The following is a 24220-nucleotide window of genomic DNA, read 5'->3' as shown; positions in this document are numbered from 1 at the left end:
GTGACTGGACTAAGGAAAAATTACAAGAAAGGCTTACGTTCATATCAGCCTGTGTGGTGGGCACCAGGGTCCCGAGAACTTTGGCAATAATCTTTCTGTACAAAGCACGGTTACTAAACTGGAGGTGACAGCAGTGGAGACACACACAATCTGGACTGGCCCTGGAGAACACATGGAATACCTCAAAGACCCAGCGATGCTAGAAAAGGGCAATGGTGTAGTCAGGATAGTTAGACGAGGTTGCAGTAACAAATACACCCTCCCTCCCAGTGGCCTAAGACAAGACGGTTTATTTGTTCTTCACGTAGACTTCACTGTAAGTCAGTTTGCTCTCTTCCATCTTGCAGCCATAATATCTGGAATGTGTGGCCTTCAGAATTGCCACTGTAGAGAAGAGAAGGCTGGAAGACCCCATGGGAGGCTTTAAGGGCTAGGCCCAGAAGTGCATTACGTCATTTACAACCACCTCTCTTAGGCCAGAACCAGGTCACACAGCTCCGTTCTAACTGCAAAGGAGGCCGGGGCTTAGAGGATCTCGTGGATATTTGGTGAATACTGGCAGTCTTGCCATAGTCAGGAAACTTCAAAAAGGGGAAAAGATGCCCTATGGCCACACTCCACTCTGGCCCACAAGCTGGCATCATCCAATGACATGGCTGATGTGGCCTCATTTGTTGCATGGGCTGGCAAAACCCATACTCAGGTTATACAGGAATCCTTCATTAAAGTTTAGAGGTCCTTTCTCCTCTAAGGCCCAGTTCTGTTTTTTTTTACATTAATTTTAAAATATTTTTCCCTTTGATCTTTTAATTAATGAACTATTACCATATAACAAATTGCCCCCAAACTCGGTGGCTTAAAACAACAAACATTTATTGTCTCACAGTTTCTGTGGACTAGGAATTTGAAAGCATATTAACTGAGCGGCTCTGACTCCAGGTCTTTTGTGAGGCTGTAGTGAAGATGTGGACTGGGGTTGCAGTCATTTGGAGAAATACCCCAGTTGGAGGATTTGCTTCCAAATTGGCTCACTCCCGTGGCTGCTGGTGGGAGGCCTCAGTTTCTCATAGTACAGGCCCCTCCATAGGCCTGCTTGAGTGTCCTCATGGCATGACAAGTGACCCAAGAGAGACAGTGACACAGGACCACGGCGCTTTTTATGCCCTAGTCTCTGAAGTTGCACACCATCGCTTTTGCCGTATGTTACTCTAGTAGAAGCAAATCACTAAGTCCAGCCCACACTCAAGGAAAGGACCTAAACTCCAACTCTTCAAAGCAGGAATATAAAAGAATTTGTGGACATATTTTCAAACTACAACAATCTCCCTTGAATTTATTTTAGAACATGAGTTTCCATCCCCTACGAAGAACTGATTGCCCCGTTACCATTTACTCATTGAACTTCCCCATTGAACTACTTTATTGTATTAAATCATTATCTAGAAAAGGGCTTGTCATGGGCCACCTATTTAGTTACATTGACCTGTCTGGCTATTGTCATGTCCAAGTACATTTAATTTTTTCAGAGGTCATAAAACTTTAAGCCAGACCACAAGTTCCCTAGTAGCACAGCCTCTAGACATATAAGGGATTATACTATGTTGTATTAAGTGCAGGGTCTTAGCACACTATGAAGTGAACATACGAAGCTGTACTGCCCTTGAGGGCGGTAGCAACTCTACTGACAGAGGCTCTGCCTGAAGCCAGGCAGTGATCATGCTGAAGGTCAGGCCAACCAGGGTGTGTGTGTGTGTGTGTGTGTGTGTGTGTGTCTGTGTGGTCGGGGGGGTGCTGGGGTACCAAGAATGGCAGCTGAACTGCATCTTTTGTTAGAGATCCAAAACTCTCAGCTTGCGGGACTTTACTTCACAGGTGTAGGCACAATCTGATGGAAAATTTGAATCCTGAAAATGTGATATTTCATCTGTATCTCATAGAGATGGCCCCTGGCACCGTCCCAGACAGGGCATATCATGGGGCACTTGGTTAGTGGATGGGTTGTTGGGTCAGGGAGGTGGCATAGGATCACCTGAGCACATCCAGGACACCTGCCAGGACCAGCCGTGTGAGGCTTTCGACTGTGGCGGGGGGACCTGCTGTGCTGAATGGCTGGTTTGTCTCTGGGATTTGGGTAGAAAACAGAGCCACCAAGGTGGATGCTCAGTTTCAAGACCTCCACCCTCCACTGGGGGAAGTTTCAATTCAGCTGTGGCCATGGGGTCCACAGCAAGACACCCTCTCACCCCATGAGACACAGAAAGAGGAAGAAGGCTGCCATATGGGAATTAAAATATAAAGCTCCAGGCATAATACAGAGAATCAGCTCCTGACGAAGTAAGCCAAGAGACTGTCTCTACACACGTGACTGAGTTATGCTTGTCCCTGACCCAAAGCCGAAAGAGCAGGACTGGTTTGGGATCTCCGTTTGTCACCTGTGGCTGATGCTGTTGCCTGGCTTCCCAGTAGCCATCCCCACTTCTCTTCTATTTGACTAACAGAGCCCCAGAATTATTCTGAGCAGCAACACACCCAGACCAATCAGAATTGATGTAAGATGAACAAGCACAGCGACTCCCATTCTCCTTTCCCAGATATTCAGTTACCCCGCTTGCAGCTAAAGGAGGCCAGGTAACCTGTGTGGGCCACGGAGACGTGTGGGGAACTCTCATATGAGCTTTGGGAAAGATTTTAAGATTAAAAAAGAAAACCAGGCCAGGCATGGTGGCTTACTTTGGGAGGCCGAGGCAGGAGGATCTCTTCAGCTCAGGAATTCAAGACCAGCCTGGGCAACATGGTGAAACCCCTTCTCTACCAAAAATACAAAAAAAAAGAAAAAAAAAAAATAGCCAAGCATGCTGGCGAGTGCCGGTGGTCCCAAATACTTGGGAAGCTGAGGTGGAAGGATCACTTGAACCTGGGAGGTGAAGGTTGCAGTGAGCCGAGAAGGTTGCACCACTGCACTCCAGCCTGGGTGACAGAATCAGACCTTGTCTCTCAAAACAAAAGCAAAAACAAACAAAACAGCACAGAGAAGCGCTGGCTGGTGCTGCCTCTTCCTGCATCCTCCTATGTGATGCTGGGCCTCCTCCAGTCTTGCAACCACGAAGCAACACCCAAGAGGCCCTAAAGGTGGCTGATGAGGGCAGAGTAGGGGACGGGCGTGATGGTTAATTTGGTGTCAACCTGATGGGCCAGATCTTTGGGCAACATTCTTCTGGTGTTTCTGTGGGGTGTTTTGCATGAGGTTGGGGGGACTGAGGAAATCAGATTGTTGCTCGTAATGTGTGGGTGGGGCCTCATCCATTCAGACGAAGGTCTGAAAAGAACACAAAGGTTGATCTGCCAAGTAAGAGGGAACTCCCCCTGCCTAGCAGCCTTCAAACTAGGGCATTGGCGCTTTCACTCAGCCTGCGGACAGGAACTAAACCATCTGCTCTCCTGGATCTCCAGCCTGCTGACTCACCCTGTAGATCTTGAGGCTTTCTGCTTTTATAACTGCGTGAGCCAATTCCTTAAATTAATCAGTCTCTATCTCTGCATCTCCTTGGTTCTCTTTCACCAGAGAATCCTGACTAATACATGGTGTCAGCCTAGGCCTTCACTGACCTCACTGGTCTGGTTCACCAGCCCTGACCTGCCTGAACTCCTGGCCTCAAGCGATCCTCCAGCTTCAGCCTCCCGATTAGCTGGGACTACAGGCTGAAATGCTAAGGAAGCAGGTGGATCCCCAAACAAACTGTTTTTTCCTGAAAACAGGAAAGTCACACCAACCAGTTGGAAAGACCTCAGTTTGCCTGAGTCAGCGTAATGAAGAAGTCCCCTCTGCTTTAACTTACCAGAAAATAACCTGAAGTAACCTAATATTAACCGATCTGATTTTTTTCTATTGTTCTGTTTCCTTGTTCCCACCTTACAAAGCCCACAGTTCTGCTATTGCCCAGTGGGAGCTCTCCTTCTACTTTGAAGAATAGAGGCTTCCCTCATTCATAAAAGCCAATTAGATCTTAAAAACAAATTTGTGTAATTTTGTCTTTTGACAGGACCTAAGAGTGTATCTGCCATAAACTTCTCAAGGAATTATGTTAGCTGCTGAGAAACAATGGCTTGCTGAGAACAGGGAGGCAGCGAGCATGAGAGGAATGTGGAAAAATCTCACATGGAAAGAAAGAACAGGACAAAAAGCTGAATATGCTGTAAACAAGGTACCTATTTAAAAAGACACAGAAACCATTCTGAATCTTTGGACAAAAAAGTGACAAAGAAATTTATCAAAGTGTTGAGCAGTTGTTTCTAGGTGGTAGGATTTACATATTTTAGTCTGTTTGCTTTTTATATCTTTTATAAACGAAGCCCTCTTCGCTCCTGTGTGGCTGGCACAGGAGACCCTATGTGGACTCAACAGCCTCTTGGTATGCCTCCTTTCCCATCCTCCATTTCATCTGACTACGAATTCAGCTTCCCAGGAACGAAGGAAAGCAGAAGGGAGATGCCTGTCTACGTGGAGAGTTCAGTCACGATACACAGCATTACCGGCTGTGACTGACTGAGCCTGCATATGTGTTGAGCAGTCAGCTGTGGGTCTGGGTAGCGTATGTCTGGTAAGGCAACCAGCTTGGTTCCATTCCCCTGTCACTTTCAGGTACACCAATCAAACGTAGGTTTGGTTTTTTCACATAGTCCCGTATTTCTTGGAGATTTTGTTCATTCCTTTTCATTCTTTTTTCTCTCATCTGGTCTTCATGCTTTATTTCATTTAGTTGATCTTCAATCTCTGATATCCTTTCTTCCGCTTGATCAATTTGGCTATTGATACTTGTGTATGCTTCGCAAAGTTCTCATGCTGTGTTTTTCAGCTCCATTGGGTCCTTTATGTTCCTCTCTAAACTGGTTGTTCTAGTTAGCCATCGTCTAACCTTTTTTCAAGGTTTTTAGCTTCCTTACATTGGGTTAGAATGTGCCCCTTTAGCTTGGAAGAGTTTGTTATTACCCACCTTCTGAAGCCTACTTCTGTCAATTTGTCAAACTCATTCTCCATCTAGTTTTGTTCCCTTGCTGGCGAGGAGTTGTGATCCTTTGGAGGAGAAGAGGCATTCTGGGTTGTGGAATTTTTAGCCTTTTTGCACTGGTTTTTCCTCATCTTCACGGATTTATCTACCTTTAGTCTTTGATGTTGGTGACCTTCAGATGGGGTTCTGTGTGGATGTCCTTTTTGTTGATGTTGATGCTATTCCTTTCTGTTTGTTAGTTTTCCTTCTAACAGTCAGGCTCCTCTGCTGCAGGTCTGCTGAAATTTGCTGGAGGTCCACTCTAGGCCCTGTTTGCCTGGGGATCACAAGCGGAGGCTGCAGAACAGCAGAGATTGCTGCCTGCTCCTTCCTCTGTAAGGTTCATCCCAGAGGGGCATCCACCATATGCCAGCCAGAGCTCTCCTGTATGAGGTGTCTGTCGACCCCTGCTGGGAGGTGTCTCCCAATCAGAAGGCACAGGGGTCAGGGACCCAGTTGAAGGGCAGTCTGTCCCTTAGTAGAACTCGAACACTGTGCTGGGAGATCCGCTGCTCTCTTCAGAGCTGGCATGCAGGGCTGTTTAAGTCTGCTGAAGCTGTGCCCACAGCCTCCCCTTCCCCCGGGTGCTCTGTCCCAGTGAGATGGGAGTTTTATCTATAAGTCCCTGACTGGTACTGCTGCCTTTCTTTCAGAGATCCCCTTCCCAGAGACGAGGACTCTAGAGAGGGAGTCTGGTCACAGCCGCTTTGCTGAGCTGCGGTGGGCTTTGCCCAGTTTGAACTTCCCAGTGGCTCTGTTTACACTAAAGGGAAAACCGCCTACTGAAGCCTCAGTAATGGCAGACACCTATCCCCCAACCAAGCTCTATCGTCCCAGGTCAACTTCAGACTGCTGTCCTGGCAGTGAGAATTTCAAGCCAGTGGGTCTTAGCTTGCTGGGCTCCATAGGCGTGGGATCCACTGAGCTAGACCACTTGGCTCCCTGGCTTCAGCCACCTTTCCAGGAGAGTAAATGGTTCTGTCTCACTGGCATTCCAGGTACCACTGGGGTATGAAAAAAAAGACTCTTACAGCTAACTCAGTGTCTGCCCAAACACCTGCCAAGTTTTGTGCTTAAAACCCAGGGCCCTGGTGGTGTAGGCACCCAAGGGAGTCTCCTGGTTTGTGGGTTGTGAAGACCTTGGGAAAAGCATAGTATCTGGGCCAGAGTGCACCGTTCCTCACAGCACAGTCCCTCACGGTTTCCCTTGAGTAAGGGAGGAAGTTCCACAACTTCTTGCACTTCCTCAGTGAGGCAATGCCCCACCCTGCTTCCACTCACCCTCCACCAGCTGCACCCACTGTCTAACCAGTCCCATTGAGATGAGCCGGGTACCTCAGTTGGAAATGCAGAAATCACCTGCCTTCTGCATTGATCTCGCTAGGAGCTGCAGAATGGAGCTGTTCCTACTCGGCCATCTTGCCAGTCACCAACTGGGGCTAGCTGGTTATTTTGGCCATTAGTTGAGGCAGTTTCTTCATAGTGTCGATGGTCTTTACAATTTGGTATGTTTTTGCAGTGGCTGGTACTGGTTTTTCCTTTACCTATTTAGTGCTTCCTTCAGGATCTCTTGTAAGGGAGGCCTGGTGGTGACAAAATCTCTCGGCATTTGCTTGTCTGTATAGGATTTTATTCCTCCTTTGCTTATGAAGCTTAGTTTGGCTGGATATGAAATTCTGGGTTGAAAATTCTTTTCTTTAAGAATGTTGAATATTGGCCCCTACTCTCTTCTGGCTTGTAGGATTTCTGCCGACGGATCTGCTGTTAGTCTGATGGGCTTCCCTTTGTGGGTAACCTGACCTTTCTCTCTGGCTGCCCTTAACATTTTTTCCTTCATTTCAAGCTTGGCGAATCTGATGATTATGCATCTTGGGGTTGCTCTTCTCGTGGAGTATCTTTGTGGTGTTCTCTGGTTCAATACCCCTTTTTAAAAATAGATACATGAACCAGACAGAAAATTAACACGAAAATACTGGATTTGAACTGCTCTATGATGTTCACACAATGATGAAACCATCTCACAACACATTTCTCAGAATGTATTCCTGTCATTACATGATCACGACTGTATTTAAAATTATAAGCCTTTTACAGTAAACTCTCTAAGAAAGGGAGTCCAAGGGCCTATCACCAGATGTATGTTAGCTAAGATAAATAGTCATTCCCTGGCACATTGAACTTTCTCAGGCAGGCACTTGAAGGAGCACTGGTTTTATCTGAGGGAATGGTCTTATACTGTTAGAAGCCATGCTAGAGTTTGGTAAAGTCTCTCAGAGCTTGACCAAAGTTGTCATGTAGCAAGAGTTCTGCCGTTTTCACCTGCAAAATCTTCTCCAGATGCTTCTGTCCATCCTCCCAACACTTTTTTTTTTTTTTTGGACAGAGTTTTGCTTTTGTTGCCCAGGCTGGAGTGCAGTGGCACAATCTTGGCTCACTACAACCTCACCTCCTGGGTTCAAGCGATTCTCCTGCCTCAGCCTCTCGAGTAGCTGGGATTACAGGCGTGCACCACCACACCCAGCTAATTTTTGTATTTTTTTAGTAGAGACTGGGTTTCTCCACATTGGTCAGGCTGGTCTCAAACTCCCGACCTCAGGTGATCTGCCTGCCTCGGCCTCCCAAAGTGCTGGGATTAAAGGTGTGAGCCACCGCACCCGGCCTCTTCTAACACTTTTTATTTCTGTAGTGTTAACACTCCTGTGAACATTTTGTCTTTGTTTTTCACCCCGGTCTGCACCTCTGCTGTTGGTGAGGGGCTCCTGGTCATCACAGTCACATGTGGACTCCCCTGCTCTGTACCTCCCAGCCTTTCTGCCAACAGCACTGGCCTCACAGTGTTGTCCTGGGGATTGAGTGAGACCAGCCTTTCTGCCAACAGCACTGGCCTCACAGTGTTGTCCTGGGGATTGAGTGAGACCAGCCTTTCTGCCAACAGCCCTGGCCTCACGGTGTTGTTCTGGGGATTGAGTGAGACCAGCCTTTCTGCCAACAGCACTGGCCTCCCAGTGTTGTTCTGGGGATTGAGTGAGACCAGCCTTTCTGCCAACAGCACTGGCCTCACAGTGTTGTTCTGGGGATTGAGTGAGATAGCTTCAGGATATTATCCAGGAGAACTTCCCCAACCTAGCAAGACAGGCCAACATTCAAATTCAGGAAATACAGAGAACATCACTAAGATACTCCTCGAGAAGAGCAATCTCAAGACATAATTGTCAGATTCACCAAGGTTGAAATGTAGGAAAAAATGTTAAGGGCAGCCAGAGAGAAAGGTCAGGTTACCCATGAAGGGAAGCCCATCAGACTAACAGTGGATGACTCGGCAGAAACTCTACAAGCCAGAAGAGAGTGGGGGTCAATATTCAACATTCTTAAAGAAAAGAATCTTCAACCCAGAATTTCATATCCAGCCAAACTAAGCTTCACAAGCAAAGGAGAAATAAAATCCTTTACAGACAAGCAAATGCTGAGAGATTTTGTCACCACCAGGCCTGCCTTACAAGAGCTCCTGAAGGAAGCACTAAATATGTAAAGGAAAAACCAGTACCAGCCACTGTAAAAACATACCAAATTGTAAAGACCATAAACACTATGAAGAAACTGCATCAACTAATGGGCAAAATAACCAGCTAGCATCATAATGACAGGATCAAATTCACATATAACAATATTGACCTTAAATGTAAATGGCCTAAATGCCCCAATTAAAAGACACAGGCCAGCAAATAGGATAAAGAGTCAAGACCCATCTGTGTGCTGTATTCGGGAGACCTATCTCATGTGCAAAGATGCACATAGGCTCAAAATAAAGGGATGGAGGAATATTTACCAAGCAAATGGAAAGTAAAAAAAAAGCAGGTGTTGCAATCCTAGTCGCTGAAAAATAGATTTTAAACTAACAAAGATCAAAAGAGACAAAGAAGGGCATTACATAATGGTAATGGAATCAATGCAACAAGGAAAGCTAACTATCCTAAACATACATGTACCCAATACAGGAGCACCCAGATTCATAAAGCAAGTTCTTAGAGACCTACAAAGAGACTTAGACTCCCACACAATAATAGTGGGAAGTGTTAACACCCCACTGTCCATATTAGGCAGATCAATGAGACAGAAAATTAACAAGAATATTGAGGAATTGAACTCAGCTCTGGACCACGGAGACCTAACAGACATCTACAGAACTCTCCACCCCAAATCAACAGAATATACATTCTTCTCAGCACCACATTGTACTTATTCTAAAATTGATCACATAATTGGAAGTAAAACACTCCTCAGCAAATGCGAAAGAATGGAAATCATAACAGTCTCTCAGACCACAGTGCAATCACATTAGAGCTCAGGATTAAGAAATTCACTCAAAACCACACAAATACATGGAAACTGAACAAGCTGCTCCTGAATGGACTACTGGATAAATAACAAAATTAAGGCAGAAATAAATAAGTTCTTTGAAACCAATAAAAAAGGCACAATGTACAAGAATCTCTGGGACACAGGTAAAGCAGTGTTTAGAGGGAAATTTACAGCACTAAATGCCCATAGGAGAAAGCAGGAAAGAGCTGAAACCAACACCCTAACATCGCAATTAAAAGAACTAGAGAAGCAAGAGCAAATAAATTCAAAAGCTAGCAGAAGACAAGAATTAACTAAGATCAGAGCAGAACTCAAGGAGCTAGAGACACAAAAACCCTTCAACAAATCAATGAATTCAAGAGTTGGTTTTTGAAAAGATTATCAAAATAGATAGACTGGTAGCCAGACTAATAAAGAAGAAAAGAGAAGAATCGGATAGACATAGTAACAAATGATAAAGGGGATATCATCACTGATCCCACAGAAATACAAACTACCATCAGAGAATACCGTAAACATCTCTATGCAAATAAACTAGAAAATCTAGAAGAAATGGATAAATTCCTGGACACATACACTCTCCCAAAACTAAACCAAGAAGAAGTTGAATCCCTAAATAGACCAATAACAAGTTCTGAAATTGAGGCAGTAGTTAATAGGCTACCAACCAAAAAAAGCCCAAGACCAGATGGATTCACAGCCGAATTCTACCAGAGGTACAAAGAGGAGCTGGTATCATTCTTTCTGAAACTATTCCGAACAATGGAAAAAGAGGGACTCCTCTCTAACTCATTTTATGAGGCCAGCATCATCCTGATACCAAAACCTGGCAGAGACACAACTAAAAAGGAAAATTTCTGGCCAATATCCGTGATGAACATTGATGAGAAAATCCTCAATAAAATACTGGCAAACCAAATCCATCAGCACATCAAAAAGCTTATCCACCACGATCAAGTCTGCTTCATTCCTGGGATGCAAGGCTGGTTCAACACACAAAAACCAATAAATGTAATCCATCACATAAACAGAACCAACGACAGAAACCACATGATTATCTCAACAGATGCAGAAAAGGCCTTCGACAAAATTCAACAGCCCTTTGTGCTAACAACTCCCAATAAACTAGGTATTGATGGAACGTATCTCAAAATAATAAGAGGTATTTCTAACAACCCACAACCAATATCATGCTGAATCGGCAAAAGCTGGAAGCATTCCCTTTGAAAACTAGCACAAGGCAAGGATGCCCTCTCTCACCACTCCTATTCAACATAGTATGGGAAGTTCTGGCCACAGCACTCAGGCAAGAGGAAGAAATAAAGGGTATTCAAATAGGAAGAGAGGAAGTCAAATTGTCTCTATTTGCAGATGATAGGATTGCATATTTAGAAAACCCCAGCATCTCATCCCCAAATCTCCTTCAGCTGATAAGCAACATCAGCAAAGTCTCAGGATACAAAATCGATGTGCAAAAATCACAAGCATTTCTATAAACTAATAATAGACAAACAGAGAGCCAAATCACAAGTGAACTCCCATTCAAAACTGCTACAGAGAGAATAAAATACCTAGGAATACAACTTACAAGAAATGTGAAGGACCTCTTCAAGGATAACTACAAACCACTGCTCATGGAAATAAGACAGGACACAAACAAATGGAAAAAACATTCCATGCTCATACATAGGAAGAATCAATATCGTGAAAATGGCCATACTCCCCAAAGTAATTTATAGATTCAATGCTATTCCCATCAAGCTACCATTGACTTCCTTCACAGAATTAGAAAAAACTACTTTAAATTTCATATGGAACTAAAAAAGAGCCCGCATAGCCAAGAGAATCCTAAGCAAAAAGAACAAAGCTGGAGGCATCACGCTACCTGACTTCAAACTATACTACAAGGCTACAGTAACCAAAACAGCATGGTGCTGGTACGAAAACAGATATGTAGACCAATGGAACAGAACAGAGTCCTCAGAAATAACACCACACATCTACAATCATCTGATCTTTGACAAACCTGTTGAAAAACAAGCATTGGGGAAAGGATTCCCTATTTAATAAATGGTGTTGGAAAATTGGCTAGCCATATGCGGAAAACTGAAACTGGACTCCTTCCTTATACCTTATTACAAACTTAAGTCAAGATGGATTAAAGACTTAAACCTAAAACCTAAAACCATAAAAACCCTAGAAGAAAACCTAGGCAATACTATTCAGGACATAGGCATGGGCAAAGACTTCATGACTAAAACACCAAAAGCAATGGCAACAAAAGCCAAAATTGACAAATGGGATCTAGTTAAACTAAAGAGCTTCTGCACAGCGAAAGAAATGATCATCAGAGTGAACAGGTAACCTACAGAATGGGAGAAAATTTTTGCAATCTATCCATCTGACAAAGGGATAATATCCAGAATCTACAAAGAACTTAAACAAATTTACAAGGAAAAAACAATCTGATCAAAAAGTGGGTGAAGGATACGAACAGACACCTCTCAAAAGAACACATTTATATGGCCAGCAAACATGAAAAAAAGCTCATCATCACTGGTCATTAGAGAAATGTAAATCAAAACCACAATGAGATACCATCTTGCGCCAGTGAGAATGATCATTAAAAAGTCAGGAAATGACAGATGCTGGAGAGGACGTGAAGACATAGGAATGCTTTTAGCCTGTTGGTAGGAGTGTAAATTAGTTCAACCATTATGGAAGACAGTGTGGCGATTCCTCAAGGATCTAGAACCAGAAATACCATTTGACCCAGCAATCCCATTACTGGGTATATACCCAAAGGATTACAAATCATTCTACTATAAAGACACATGTACACATATGGTTATTGTGGCACTGTTCACAATAGCAAAGACTTGGAACCAACCCAGATGCCCATCAATGATAGGCTGGATAAAGAAAATGTGGCACATATATACTATGGAATACTATGCAGCCATAAAAAAGGATGAGTTCATGTTCTTTGCAGAGACATGGGTGAAGCTGGACACCATCATTCTCAGCAAACTAACACAAGAACAGAAAACCAAACAGTGCATGTTCTCCCTCATAAGTGGGAGTTGAACAATGAGAACACACGGACACAGGGAGGGGAACATCACACACCAGGGCCCATCGGGGGGTAGGGAGCTAGGGGAGGGAGGGGTAGCATTAGGAGAATTATGTAATGTTGATGATGATTTGATGGGTGCAGCAAACCACCATGACACGTGTATACCTAAACCTGCACGTCCTGCACATGTATCCCAGAACTTAAAATATAATAATAATAATAAAGGGGTATTGAAATTCTCTAGTATTTTTGTATTGTTATCTATGTTTTTTTCATGCCCACTAATATTTGCTTTATATGTTTACGCACCTTGATGTTGGTTGCATATTTATAATTGTTATAGTCTGATTAACTTATTTGCTCATCATTACTTAAAGACAATCAGTCTCTTGTAACAGTTTTTGACTTGTGGCCTACTTTATCTGACATAAATATAGTCACTCCTGCTTTCTTTTTGTTACTGTTTGCATGAAAAAATTCTTTCTTTTCACTTTGTGTCCTTAAGCTTGATCTAGTCTGCTGCTGAAGCTTTCTATTGTATTTTTTCATTTCCTTCATTGAATAATCTAGCAGCAAGACGTCTGTTTAACTTTTCTTGATGTCCATTTCTTTGCTGAATTTCTAATTTAGACCATGATTTTTTTCCTGATTTCTTTCAATTGTCTATCTATATTATCTTGAATCTTGCTGACTTTTTATTTTTTATTTATTTTTTATTTTATTTTATTTTTTTAATTATACTTTAAGTCTTAGGGTACATGTGCACAACGTGCAGGTTTGTTACATATGTATACATGTGCCATGTTGGTGTGCTGCACCCATTAACTCGTCATTTAACATTAGGTATATCTCCTAATGCTATCCCTCCCCCCTCCCCCCTCCCTCCACCCCACAACAAGCCCTGGTGTGTGATGTTCCTCTTCCTGTGTCCATGAGTTCTCATTGTTCGATTCCCACCTATGAGTGAGAACATGCGGTGTTTGGTTTTTTGTCCTTGCGATAGTTTGCTGAGAAGGATGGTTTCCAGCTTCACCCATGTCCCTACAAAGGACATGAACTCATCATTTTTTATGGCTGCATAGTATTCCATGGTGTATATGTGCCACATTTTCTTAATCCAGTCTATCGTTTTTGGACATTTGGCTTGGTTCCAAGTCTTTGCTATTGTGAATAGTGCTGCAATAAACATACGTGTGCATGTGTCTTTATAGCAGCATGATTTATAATCGTTTGGGTATATACCCAGTAACGGGATGGCTGGGTCAAATGGTATTTCTAGTTCAAATCTTGCTGACTTTTTAAAATGTTGTTATTATTATTATTATTATTATTATTATTATTATTATTATTATTTTGAGATGGAGTCTCACTCTATCAACCAGGCTGGAGTGCAGTGGCACGATCTCGGCTTACTGCAACCTCCACCTCTCAGATTCAAGCGATTTTCCTGCCTCAGCCTTTTTGGGGAGAGTCATGTTTCTTTGCTTTTTCATGTTTCTTGTGTCCCTGTGTTGATATATGTGCATCTGGTAGAACATTTGCCTCTCCTAACTTATAAAGTAGCTTTTCTAAGAAAAAACTTTCACTTGTTGATAGGTCCTAGGGTGCTGAGTAGGGTGTATTGGCTCTGCTTCTGGCTGGCACAGTAGTGTAGTCTCTGTGAAGCTTTTCAGCCATAATCAATGTCAGTGATAAGTGGATGCCTCAGTGGCCCGTACTGCAGTCATTTGTGGCAGTGTTGGTAGCAAAGTAGATTACACTGAGCTCAGGCACCAAGAGAGCACAACTACTCCACCAGCTCAGGTATAGCTTCCCTGGGGCAGGATGCAGGGCTGGTTTATGTGCTGAGGGAATAAGACCAATGTTCTGGCTTGGGCATAGCTTTTCTGGAGGTGGGGCACCAGGCTGCTTTATGTGCCAAGGGAGCACAGCTGCTCCACCAACTCAGACGTGGCTTTCCTGGGTCTGAGGCTGGGGCCCCCAGTTAGTGTGCATGCAAGGGGGTATTGCTGCCATTCTGCTGGGCGTGGCTTCTCTGGGGGCAAGGTGCTTGGCTCATGCTTGAGAGGGTACAACTGCTTCACCAGGCCAGGCTTGGCTTCCTTGCTGGGTTGGACTGTTTGGTCCTTGGGGGCCAGAGCACCCTGTAGGTTCAGAAGCCTGGGTCATGGCTGTTCCACTGGACCTAGGCCTAGGCTTCGAATGGCCATGGATGGGGCATAGCTGCCACTGGAATGGAGAGGATAGAGTGCCTTCTCGGCAGCTTCATATAAAGTATATCCTTGGTAAATCTGTATTTCTGAAACAGCATGAGATCAAGAATTTTCTATTCTACTATCTTGCTTACAACATTCAACAACTCATTTCCTTTTTTTTTTTATCACAGAGTAATATTCCATTGTATAAATGTACCATAGTTTGTGTATACATTCTATGTATCATTATTGAATGATATCTGGTTGCATACATTTTGGCAATTATGAATAAAGCTGCTATAAACATTCATGTGCAATTTTTCATGTGGACATAAGTTTTCAAGTCATTTAGGTAAATAACAAGCAGTGCAGTTGCTGGATTATGTGATAAGAGTATGTTTAATTTTGCAGGAAATTGCTGAACTGTCTTCTAGAATGACTGTACCATTTTGCATTCCTGTCAGCAATCAGTGAGAGCTCCTGTTGCTCCACATCCTCACCAGCATTTGGTGTTGTCAGTGTTCTAGATTTTAGACTAAATGTAGTGTTTTCATTTTGTCCTATTTAGATGCTAACTTTTATTGTGATTTGGTCCCGTGAGTTGTTTTAAATCGTGTTATATAAGAATTTCTTAGCGTACAGAGTTTCCTATGTTTTTGAATTATTTTTTAATTTTAATTGCATTATGATTAGATTGTGTTTATTTTGGTGGTTATCTGTGGAAATTTTCATTCTGATCTAGTTAAGTGGTGGCTTTGTGAGTTTCCGTGTGCTTAAAAAGACTGCAAATCTCTCATCGTGGCTGCCCTGGAACTTAGTTTATATAATAAATAAGTTTCCTCATGCCTGAACCTGCCCCGGTACCTTTCCCAATATATCAGGTGTTTAACACTAAGGATCTGTTTTGTTCTAGAAAGTTATTTTTATCTGGCCTCATGGTTACAGTCCTGGCCCTGAACTCCAGACAATGGAGGGGTAAGCAAAATGACCTCAGACTGTGCCAGGAAATGTCAAGTCACCTTCTGTAGGCTACTACTAATGGAGCACGGCCTATTTACTTGGACACCGAACTATCCAGTGCTAACATGAGGTTCTTTCAGGACTAGATCCCATGGCCATACAGCCCTGCCTGCCAGATTGGAAGTGAAAAGTATTTCTGCATCTGACATTCCTGTTTCACCCACACAGGGCATCGTTTTGCCCAGGACAAAGTTCACCTCCAATCTTATCCACACTATTTCTATCTTTGCTTTCTTGATAAGAGATAGACATTTATGTCCTGCCTATAAATGCAGTGGTTCAAAGTCTAGAGTCCCTACACTCCTGGCACACGACAGCCATGTCTCGATGGAGTAGACTCTCAGAACAGTGCAGTTTGTCCTCCACTCACGCAGAGAGCCTCTCCGTGGCTTCCGTGCCTTGAGCATTAGGCCAGTTCTCCTCTTCTCTCTAATCCACCCATCACCTCTCCTGTCATCTGTTTCCATGCTGTGAGGTCCATTCACAGTACACATCCATGGCTCTCATGCTCAGTTTGGTTCTGAGTCTCCTCAAGCTGGGATCAGGTAAGACTCATTTTGTTTCCTCCTTACGGACTAATAGTTTGAGTTCTTTAGCTACAGTGGTTGCAGCATAATGGAATGAAGGCATCTTTGTTGTTTCTATTCGTTTGGCTTCTCCTAGCCTCAGCCTGGGGAAGGATCAGGCACTGTGGAAACAATTATAGTAGCCCCCAAATAATGGAAACACGGTGTTGAAGAGGCACCGTGATCGTAGATGGGGACACATCTAACGTGTTAAGGTGAATAAATTCAGTGTTTGTCCCAGATAGGCTAAGTGGTGTAGGCAGGGTTATTAGAGCACCAAGGTTGCTGACATGGATGTCCAGCTGGGAAGAGACACAGTTAGGATTTTTGGGGAAAAGACAATGTATCCAGCTAAAGACATGCTGAGTTAGAAATGTCTGTGGTATGAGACACGAGGGTGGAGGAAGGTGTACAGGTCTTGAGGTGAGAAATTAGCTGAAACCTGGCATATTCTGGGAAGAAATCCACTCTTCTTTCTCCTTCCAGTTACTGTTAACACAGAACCTAGTCTATAGGATGTTGAGCGATTGAATACAATTCACAGAGGAAGCTTGAGGCTGGAGTAGAATGCTGGTGGCTAGATGGTCAGTACCCAGCCACAGAAGATTCCATTGACTGTGTTCACTTTCTGTCTGTGAAGGTTCATCCTGCCACCTGTCCACCTACATCTTTTTTGCTAAATGAAGCTAAGAAAATAGAAGCAAGGGCAATCAAAATGTAGAGCACGTTTCCTTAAAAACCCACATGTGTTACTAACAGGAGACGCTCTCGTCTCAGTTTATTTTCTGACGAGCTTCTTCGTCTCCCTTCTGTTTCTGGGTGAGGCAGCAAGACATCCTGGAAATGATCTTGGAGACAGAAACATTTTATTTTTTAAAACTCTTATTTTTCTTGTGAGCTTTATTGTTCACAGCTTCCTTAGGTGTTGGTTTGCTTAAGATGACATGAAGATACGATCACATTCCTGATGGGGCTGTGGTGAGGACTGCATGAGCTTGTGCATGTAGAGTGCACACAGCTGCACGGGTGCAGGGCATGTTGCAACAACAGTCTTGTTCCTTTCTTATTTTCAAGGGAAGGAAGTGGAAGGAGCGAAAGGAGATGTTATAGGCAAGAGAGATGACAGCAGCAAGGGTTGGCCGGAGAAAGAGAGGTACCCTGGAAAATGTTTCCTTGCCTCAAGAGCCCCACACAGCCCTGAAGGCAGCATCCATAGCAGCCCAGCTGGCATAGGCTGAGTCCCCAAACCTGACCTAAGACAAGGGCCTTCCTGCCAGTGATTTGTTGAGCAGGTGATTCTGGGAAACGAAGTGAGGGAGTGCAGAGAGTGAAGCCAGTGGCGGGAAAGCCATAGAGGGTGCGCTAACGAGCAGGTTGCTGCGGTGGCAACTGGAACCCAGTCCCACTGGGACCTTTGGAGGAATCTTATAGATGGTGGCTCAGAGTCATTCCAACATCTACTGTCTCCTTTCCCCACTGGGTGAGATGTGCCCCCTGGGACTGTTAAAATCTCAAACCTTCTGAGCTGCCTTGTGCCAGGGCTAAGTAGGTTCCAAAGGTTGCAGGAAGCCCTCAGCAGAGAGGCAGAGGCCAGGCTCCAGGGGCAGAGCTGTCAGAAGGCAGGCAAGTGCCCATCCCATTCCAGGGGGACTCAGCGTTGGGTGGTGAGGAGCGGGCCTCAACATCTGCTACACCAGGTCAGCAGCTGGTCAGACATCAGGCTGCAAAGTCACGCCTCACTTAATAATACTCTTAAAGATGCATGAGTGAAATACATTTCAGCAAGATTTATAAAATGTAATTAAACTAAAAAAATTAGTGCTAAAATGAAAAAGTATCCACTTGTCTAGAAATTCACACATGTAACTCACCTTCCCTCTGATGCACATGCACACACCACACACAGGTATAACCATATACCATAAATGGATACATGTGAATGAATCAAGAGACACTGCCAATCAAAGGGGGTGGGTACTTAGAAGGTGAAGGGAGTGGGCCTCCCTAGTCTGTGGTCTCTAAGAAGCAATGCAATCCTTACAGGGTAGTAAGAGTGATTTACATCAGGAAAATTACTCAAATGATTGTTAAACAGATGAGCAAGTAAGAAAGGAAATGGGGCTCGCCGTTCACATGAGTAACTTGTTTGTGGAGCCTGTTCTGTGTGACCGGCTCTGTGCTGAGAAAGAAAATCAGGCCCTGTCCCCACAGAGCCAAGAGCTGTGCAGGGGAGGCTCACAGAAAACATATAATTGTCACATTTGAAGCAAGACAAGGAGGAAAGTTTCAAAAGCAAGGTGAGGACGTACATGTACCAAGAATTTTTTTTAAAAAAATGAAGGCAAGACATGTTGACAAAGCACTAGATGCAGCACCTTTCAGTGCTAAAATAAAGTGGAAAAAATTACTACACAAGTGTAAAAGGCACATGCTATGGAAAATATAAGTCACACATGAATGTGCTAAAGAACAAATTTACAGAAAATAAACTGCAAAATCTTGTTTCGGTGTCATAGCATGTCTTTCAGAACTTGGCAGAACAAGTAGATTTTCAAAAAAACTAAGGAAGTACAAATAATTGTGTGCGCCACGGGCAGAAATGAAATATTCCTCTATAGTAGCCATAAAACATTGATATAATATTGTGCTTGAAGGAAACCTTAACGAATTGCCCCAAACTGGAGACTTTATGGCCCATACTTTTCTCTGGGTCATTAGAAAGACGTCAACTTTGGTTTTTAGCAAGGAAGATGGAAGCAGGGATGTTTGGGGTTTTTTTTTTAATTGACGCAAATGGGCAGATGGGAGAGAATGTGGCAATAGAATCTCCTGGAATCAAAGGGTCTACATTCAGAAACAGACTTCTTCCTCTGGATCACGTGGTCTCCTCATCGTGAAAATAAAAACGTTAATAATACACATTTCTGCAGGTGCTCCTGAAGACCAAGTGAAGTAACTGCCGTGGACACGGTTTGTCAAATGTGAGGAGACTCACAAATGCAAGTCACTGGCTTTAGAAATAGGATCGTGATGAATGTTTCTCCCTGATGCACATCCCCAGCCCAGCCCAATGGAGCCCCGAGTAGGTCACACTACAAAGGGTTTTGATGATTTATCTTTTGTATTTCTTCCCACAGGGCAGTGGCTGGTGTTTGGGCCAGGCAAGCCTGTCCAGGCCTTGGTGGGGGAGGACGCAGCATTCTCCTGTTTCCTGTCTCCTAAGACCAATGCAGAGGCCATGGAAGTGCGGTTCTTCAGGGGCCAGTTCCCTAGCGTGGTCCACCTCTACAGGGACAGGAAGGACCAGCCATTTATGCAGATGCCACAGTATCAAGGCAGGACAAAATTGGTGAAGGATTCCATTGCGGAGGGGCGCATCTCTCTGAGGCTGGAAAACATTACTGTGTTGGATGCTGGTCTCTATGGGTGCCGGATTAGTTCCCAGTCTTACTACCATGAGGCCATCTGGGAGCTGCAGGTGTCAGGTCAGTTTCATATTTCATAACCTAGTTGTCCCAAAGAACCATCCTGGACTTTATAAGTGTTTTTTTCAATAAGGAAATTTTGAAATTTTAGGCCATTTAATTAGAAGGCAACATTCTATACTCTAAGTTCCTTCTGTATTATGTATATAGTTCTATGTATTTTGTCACATGTTTAAATTCATGTAACCACCAACACATCGAGGTGTAGAACTACCCCATCATCACAAAGATCTCCCTCTGTCACCCCTTTATGGTCACACCCACCCCTTCTCAGCCCCTGCCTGGGGTTTTCATCTCCCTGATGTTGTAATTTCAAGAATGCTACATACACAGCTTCACACCGCAGGTGACCTTTTGAGATTGACTTTTTAAATTCAGCATAATGCTCTTGCGATCTATCCAAATTATTGCTTGTATCAATACTTTATTTCTTTTTTTCCCCACTGTCAAAATAGTTTTCCTTATGAAAATTTATTTTTAAATTAACAAATAAAAATTCCTGCTCACTTGTCCTACAAATGTTTTGTTTATCTGATACAGCAGGGAGCAAATGTCAGCTCCAGGAAGTTGTGACTTCCCCTGACAATCAATCGCTCAATGCTCTGTGTTAACTTGACCCTACTCCCATAGTCACACCCTTCACAGTGAAATGTATCTGATGGGGCTGGGTGCAGTGGCTCAAGCCTGTAATCCCAACACCTTGAGAGGCTGAGACAGGAGGATTGCCTGAGTCCAGGAGCTCGAGACCAGCCTGGGCATATGGTAAGACCTCATCTCTATTAAAAAAAAAAAAAAGAAGAAGAAAGAAGGAAAAAACAGAAATTTATTGTTTACAGTTGTTGCCGTGTGCAGTCAGTGAGTTGTGAAGAATCTGTCTCCTAATTAAAAACCTGTGAGTGAGGCTGCTCTGATGGTAGTGGATTATCCGAACTTACTAACAGTAGTGTCACTAAAATTGGTATGCGACTCCCCACTGCTAAATTTGACTAACTTAAAATTTTTTAAAAACCACTATGAGTGATATTTCAGGCCTGATGATAGGCAGTTTTCAAAAGCGTTACCTGGAAGGCCTCCTCATCATAGCAGACTTGGAGTACAACCAACGCTTTGCAGTCTCTGGGGAGAGTTTCAGGTGAGCCCTCAGGCCCCGCTAAGCTGTCCTGGTCTTTACATATTTGCATTTCTAGCCCAGGCATTTTAATTCTCAGGATCTCAGGCCTTGGGCAGGACTTTCAAGTGCCTTATATCAAGGAGGAGAATGTGGACTCCTAATTAGGGAAAGGGAGTCAGGCTGGCGGGACCAGGTGAAAGCAAAAAGAAAAAAAAAGAAAATAAACTATAAACATGCCTTTCTTCATGTCTAGAAATTTAAACTAAAGAGACAGCAGATAAGCTACAGGTCTGCCTTTCTTTGTCATCCTGGACATATAGTCCAAGATATATGGCCCAGAACATTTGGGCTTCCTGCCCAGATAACATACATAACTCACAGACTTCCTGCTTATCATCAAACACCTCAATTTATCAAACATCCCAGCTGACAAAAGAATATAAGTTAGGCTCCCTGCTACCTTGGTGTTACCAGTCAGCCCAAGTTCCATTCTATAAAATCCCGAGCCTTTCTTTTCTTGCAGTTAGCTTCCCTCATGCTAACTTGCCCATTGCCTTCCTTGCAAAGTATTTTCCTACTTTCTCTAATAAATCTGCCTTTCTCTACATACAACCATCTTGGTAAATTCTTTTACCTCCACGCCACTGGCTGCCATTCCCCCATGACAGAAAAGGCAAACTCCAAGACACTTTTCTCTACTCTGTCTTAGTATCCAGTATCTTACACTCTAATTCCTCCTCCCTACACCTCCCCCTGAGCTTAGGATTCATAAAGCTGCAAAGCCTTTTGTTCAGCACTCCATCAACAGTGAGTCAGCCCCACACGTGCGATGATCCATCTGCCCCTCAACTGGAATTCCTATTAATGGGGGAGGATGAGACAGGGAGGAGTTGACATCTTCCTTGGTTTAGCTCTTACTTTTGTAGCAACTGATTAGAGGCTTCACTATTACTTTAATTTGGATCATTGTTCCTTTGGTCTGTTACTCCTACATCTGGCGGCTCAGCGCTCTCTCTACTTTAGCTGAGCTCCTGATGAGTTTCTCATCAGAAGCAGTTCTGTCTTACTTCATCATGATTGGTGCTTAGGAATAGCTATGCATACACAGTAATTGCTAAAAAATGGCAACGAACAAAGGCCATGGGAAGGCTTTTGCCAAAGGTCGTGGTTGTAGTGTTTGTGTGTGTGAGAGAGAGAATGGGTAGGGGGTGGACTGAATGCACCTGATTCAGAATTGCTGTGGCTTTGGGATATGATCTTTGCTTTCAACTCTTCCCTGTTTTCTCCCCAGCGCTGGGCTCAGTTCCTCTCATTTCCATCGCGGGATATGTTGACGGAGGCATCCGGCTACTCTGTCGGTCCTCGGGCTGGTTCCCCCGGCCCACAGCGAAGTGGAAAGGTCCACAAGGACAGGATTTGTCCACCGACTCCAGGACAAACACAGACATGCATGGCCTGTTTGATGTGGAGATCTCCCTGACCGTCCAAGAGAACGCCGGGAGCATATCCTGTTCCATGCAGCATGCTCATCTGAGCCGAGAGGTAGAATCCAGGGTACAGATAGGAGGTGAGTAGGGAGGGGAGGAGAAGAGGAGGGGTGGATGCTTCAGTAACTCAGAGCGAGGACAGGAGCCTCCATCTTGGCATTGTTGTTTTATCTTTCTCAGTTTTAATGATTTGTTTTAAACGTTTAAAATCAATGAGATGTAAAAGTAAAGTTATAAACATTTGTTTAGGTGGAAATAGAATCGTTTACAATTCCAGGGGAGTAGAATTAAGTATTTCCTTCACCTATGATGTAACCCTGTGATGGTTAATTTTTTGTGTCCACTTGACTGGGTCATGATTTGTTCAGATCTGGTTAAGTATTATTCAGGATGCTTCTGTGAGGGTGTTTACACATACGATTCACATTTAAATTGGTAAACTGAGTAAAGAAGATTGCCCTCCATAATGCGGGTGGGCTTATCCAATCAGTTGAAGACCTGAATAGAACAAAAGGTTGACCCTCCCCTGAGTGAGAGAATGATCCTGCATGATAGCCTTGAAACTGGGACACTGGCTCTTCCTGGCCTCAGAGCAGGCTGCTGGCCTTCAGACTCAAACTGAACCACTGGCTCTTTCTATGTCTTGAGCCTGCGGGCTTTTGGACAGGAGTGATACCATTGGCTCTTCCGGTTCTCAGGTCTTCTAGTTTCAACGTAAATGAACCATTGGCTCTCCTGGGGCTCCAGATTGCTGACTCACCCATGAGTTGGGACCTAAAAGAGCTTCCATGATGTATGCAAGCCAATTCTTTATACTAAATCTCTCTGTCTCTCCTCTTCCTTTCTCTCTTTATCTCCATCTTTCTCTCTCAAATATATAGAAACAACAGGATGTATATATATATATGTATGTGTGTATACATCCTAGTGGTTCTGTTACTCTGGAGAACTCTCACTAATACAGATTTGGTACCAAGAGTATTTCTAGAGAAAAAGAATTTTAGGGATAACTTTTCAGTCATCCCTAAAATTCTCTGAGCTGGGATTACTGTGCACACCTGTAGTCCCAGCTACTCAGGAGGGTGAGGTGGGAGGATCACTTGAGCCTAGGAGTTTGAGGCCAGCCTATGCAACATAGCAAGACCTCGCCTTCAAACAAACAAAACAAAAACACTGAAAGTTCATGTTGTGATCTAGCAATACAGATACGCAAAATTTCATCATTTGTGACCCATAATTAACCATGGGTTGACTGGTATATGATATTTTCAAACATGTTTGTCGACCTAGTGGATAAGATGAGATTGGCTGGTTGCTCCTATTCTTGCTAGAAAAAGTGAGGAAAGTGATGAAAGGAAATATGAGCAGAGGAATTTGAATTCTGAGTTTCTTGGTGTTGCATAAATAACCTGAAAGCTTCCATGAGTGCCCTGAAAGAGACACTTGTTTTCTGTAGCCACAGGGCTAAGATTGCTGAAAACCAAATTCAGAACTCATTCTGTGACTGGCTGAATGACAACAGAAATCCAAACCTGCTCCTCAGGATATCTGTCAATGTGAGGGGCATTGACTGGGAAGAAACGAGATTCAGAAAGTTGAAATGGGGATGTATGGGAAGACTGATGAAGCTGGGGACATTCAGCCTCAAATGCTGATGAATCTTTGCCAGTGAAAGCAGTCTCAGTCTCTCTATGTCAATTGGAAGTAGCTCTCCACCTTCATCTCAGGGGATTAACCCTGCATTGCCCAAAGAAACTGTAATGGCCTCTCTCCTGAGGCAGTCGCCATGCAAGGCAATGCTGATTCTACGCAGGACCCACCCCTACCATCCCTCTTTGCTTCTAGATCTGTACCTAGGCTCAAATTTCAGCAGGAC

The 24220-nt window shown here is 43.8% G+C and overlaps 2 protein-coding genes across 3 annotated transcripts in view; one reads left to right on the top strand and one right to left on the bottom strand.

Annotated features, from left to right (window-relative positions):
• Positions 1-24220, bottom strand: part of ZFP62 (ZFP62 zinc finger protein) — a 166593-nt gene that overhangs the window by 27357 nt on the left and 115016 nt on the right. The gene's annotated exons all lie outside the window — the stretch shown is intronic.
• BTNL8 (butyrophilin like 8) overlaps positions 16038-24220 on the top strand; it is a 45168-nt gene continuing 36985 nt past the window's right edge. The window contains exons 1-3 of one of the 2 annotated variants that reach the window (XM_055284909.1): positions 16038-16240; positions 19399-19746; positions 22149-22424. In XM_055284909.1, coding sequence (XP_055140884.1) covers positions 16192-16240; positions 19399-19746; positions 22149-22424 — 673 coding nt within the window. In that variant the 5' untranslated portion in view covers positions 16038-16191. The remainder of the gene's footprint in view (positions 16241-19398; positions 19747-22148; positions 22425-24220) is intronic. The other variant, XM_055284910.1, reaches the window with a different exon arrangement.

This window comes from Symphalangus syndactylus, chromosome 7, assembly GCF_028878055.3.
Source record: "Symphalangus syndactylus isolate Jambi chromosome 7, NHGRI_mSymSyn1-v2.1_pri, whole genome shotgun sequence".
Classification (NCBI taxonomy): domain Eukaryota; kingdom Metazoa; phylum Chordata; class Mammalia; order Primates; family Hylobatidae; genus Symphalangus; species Symphalangus syndactylus.
The sequence above is the reverse complement of the archived record's forward strand: the minus strand, read 5'-3'. Positions and strand labels throughout refer to the sequence as shown.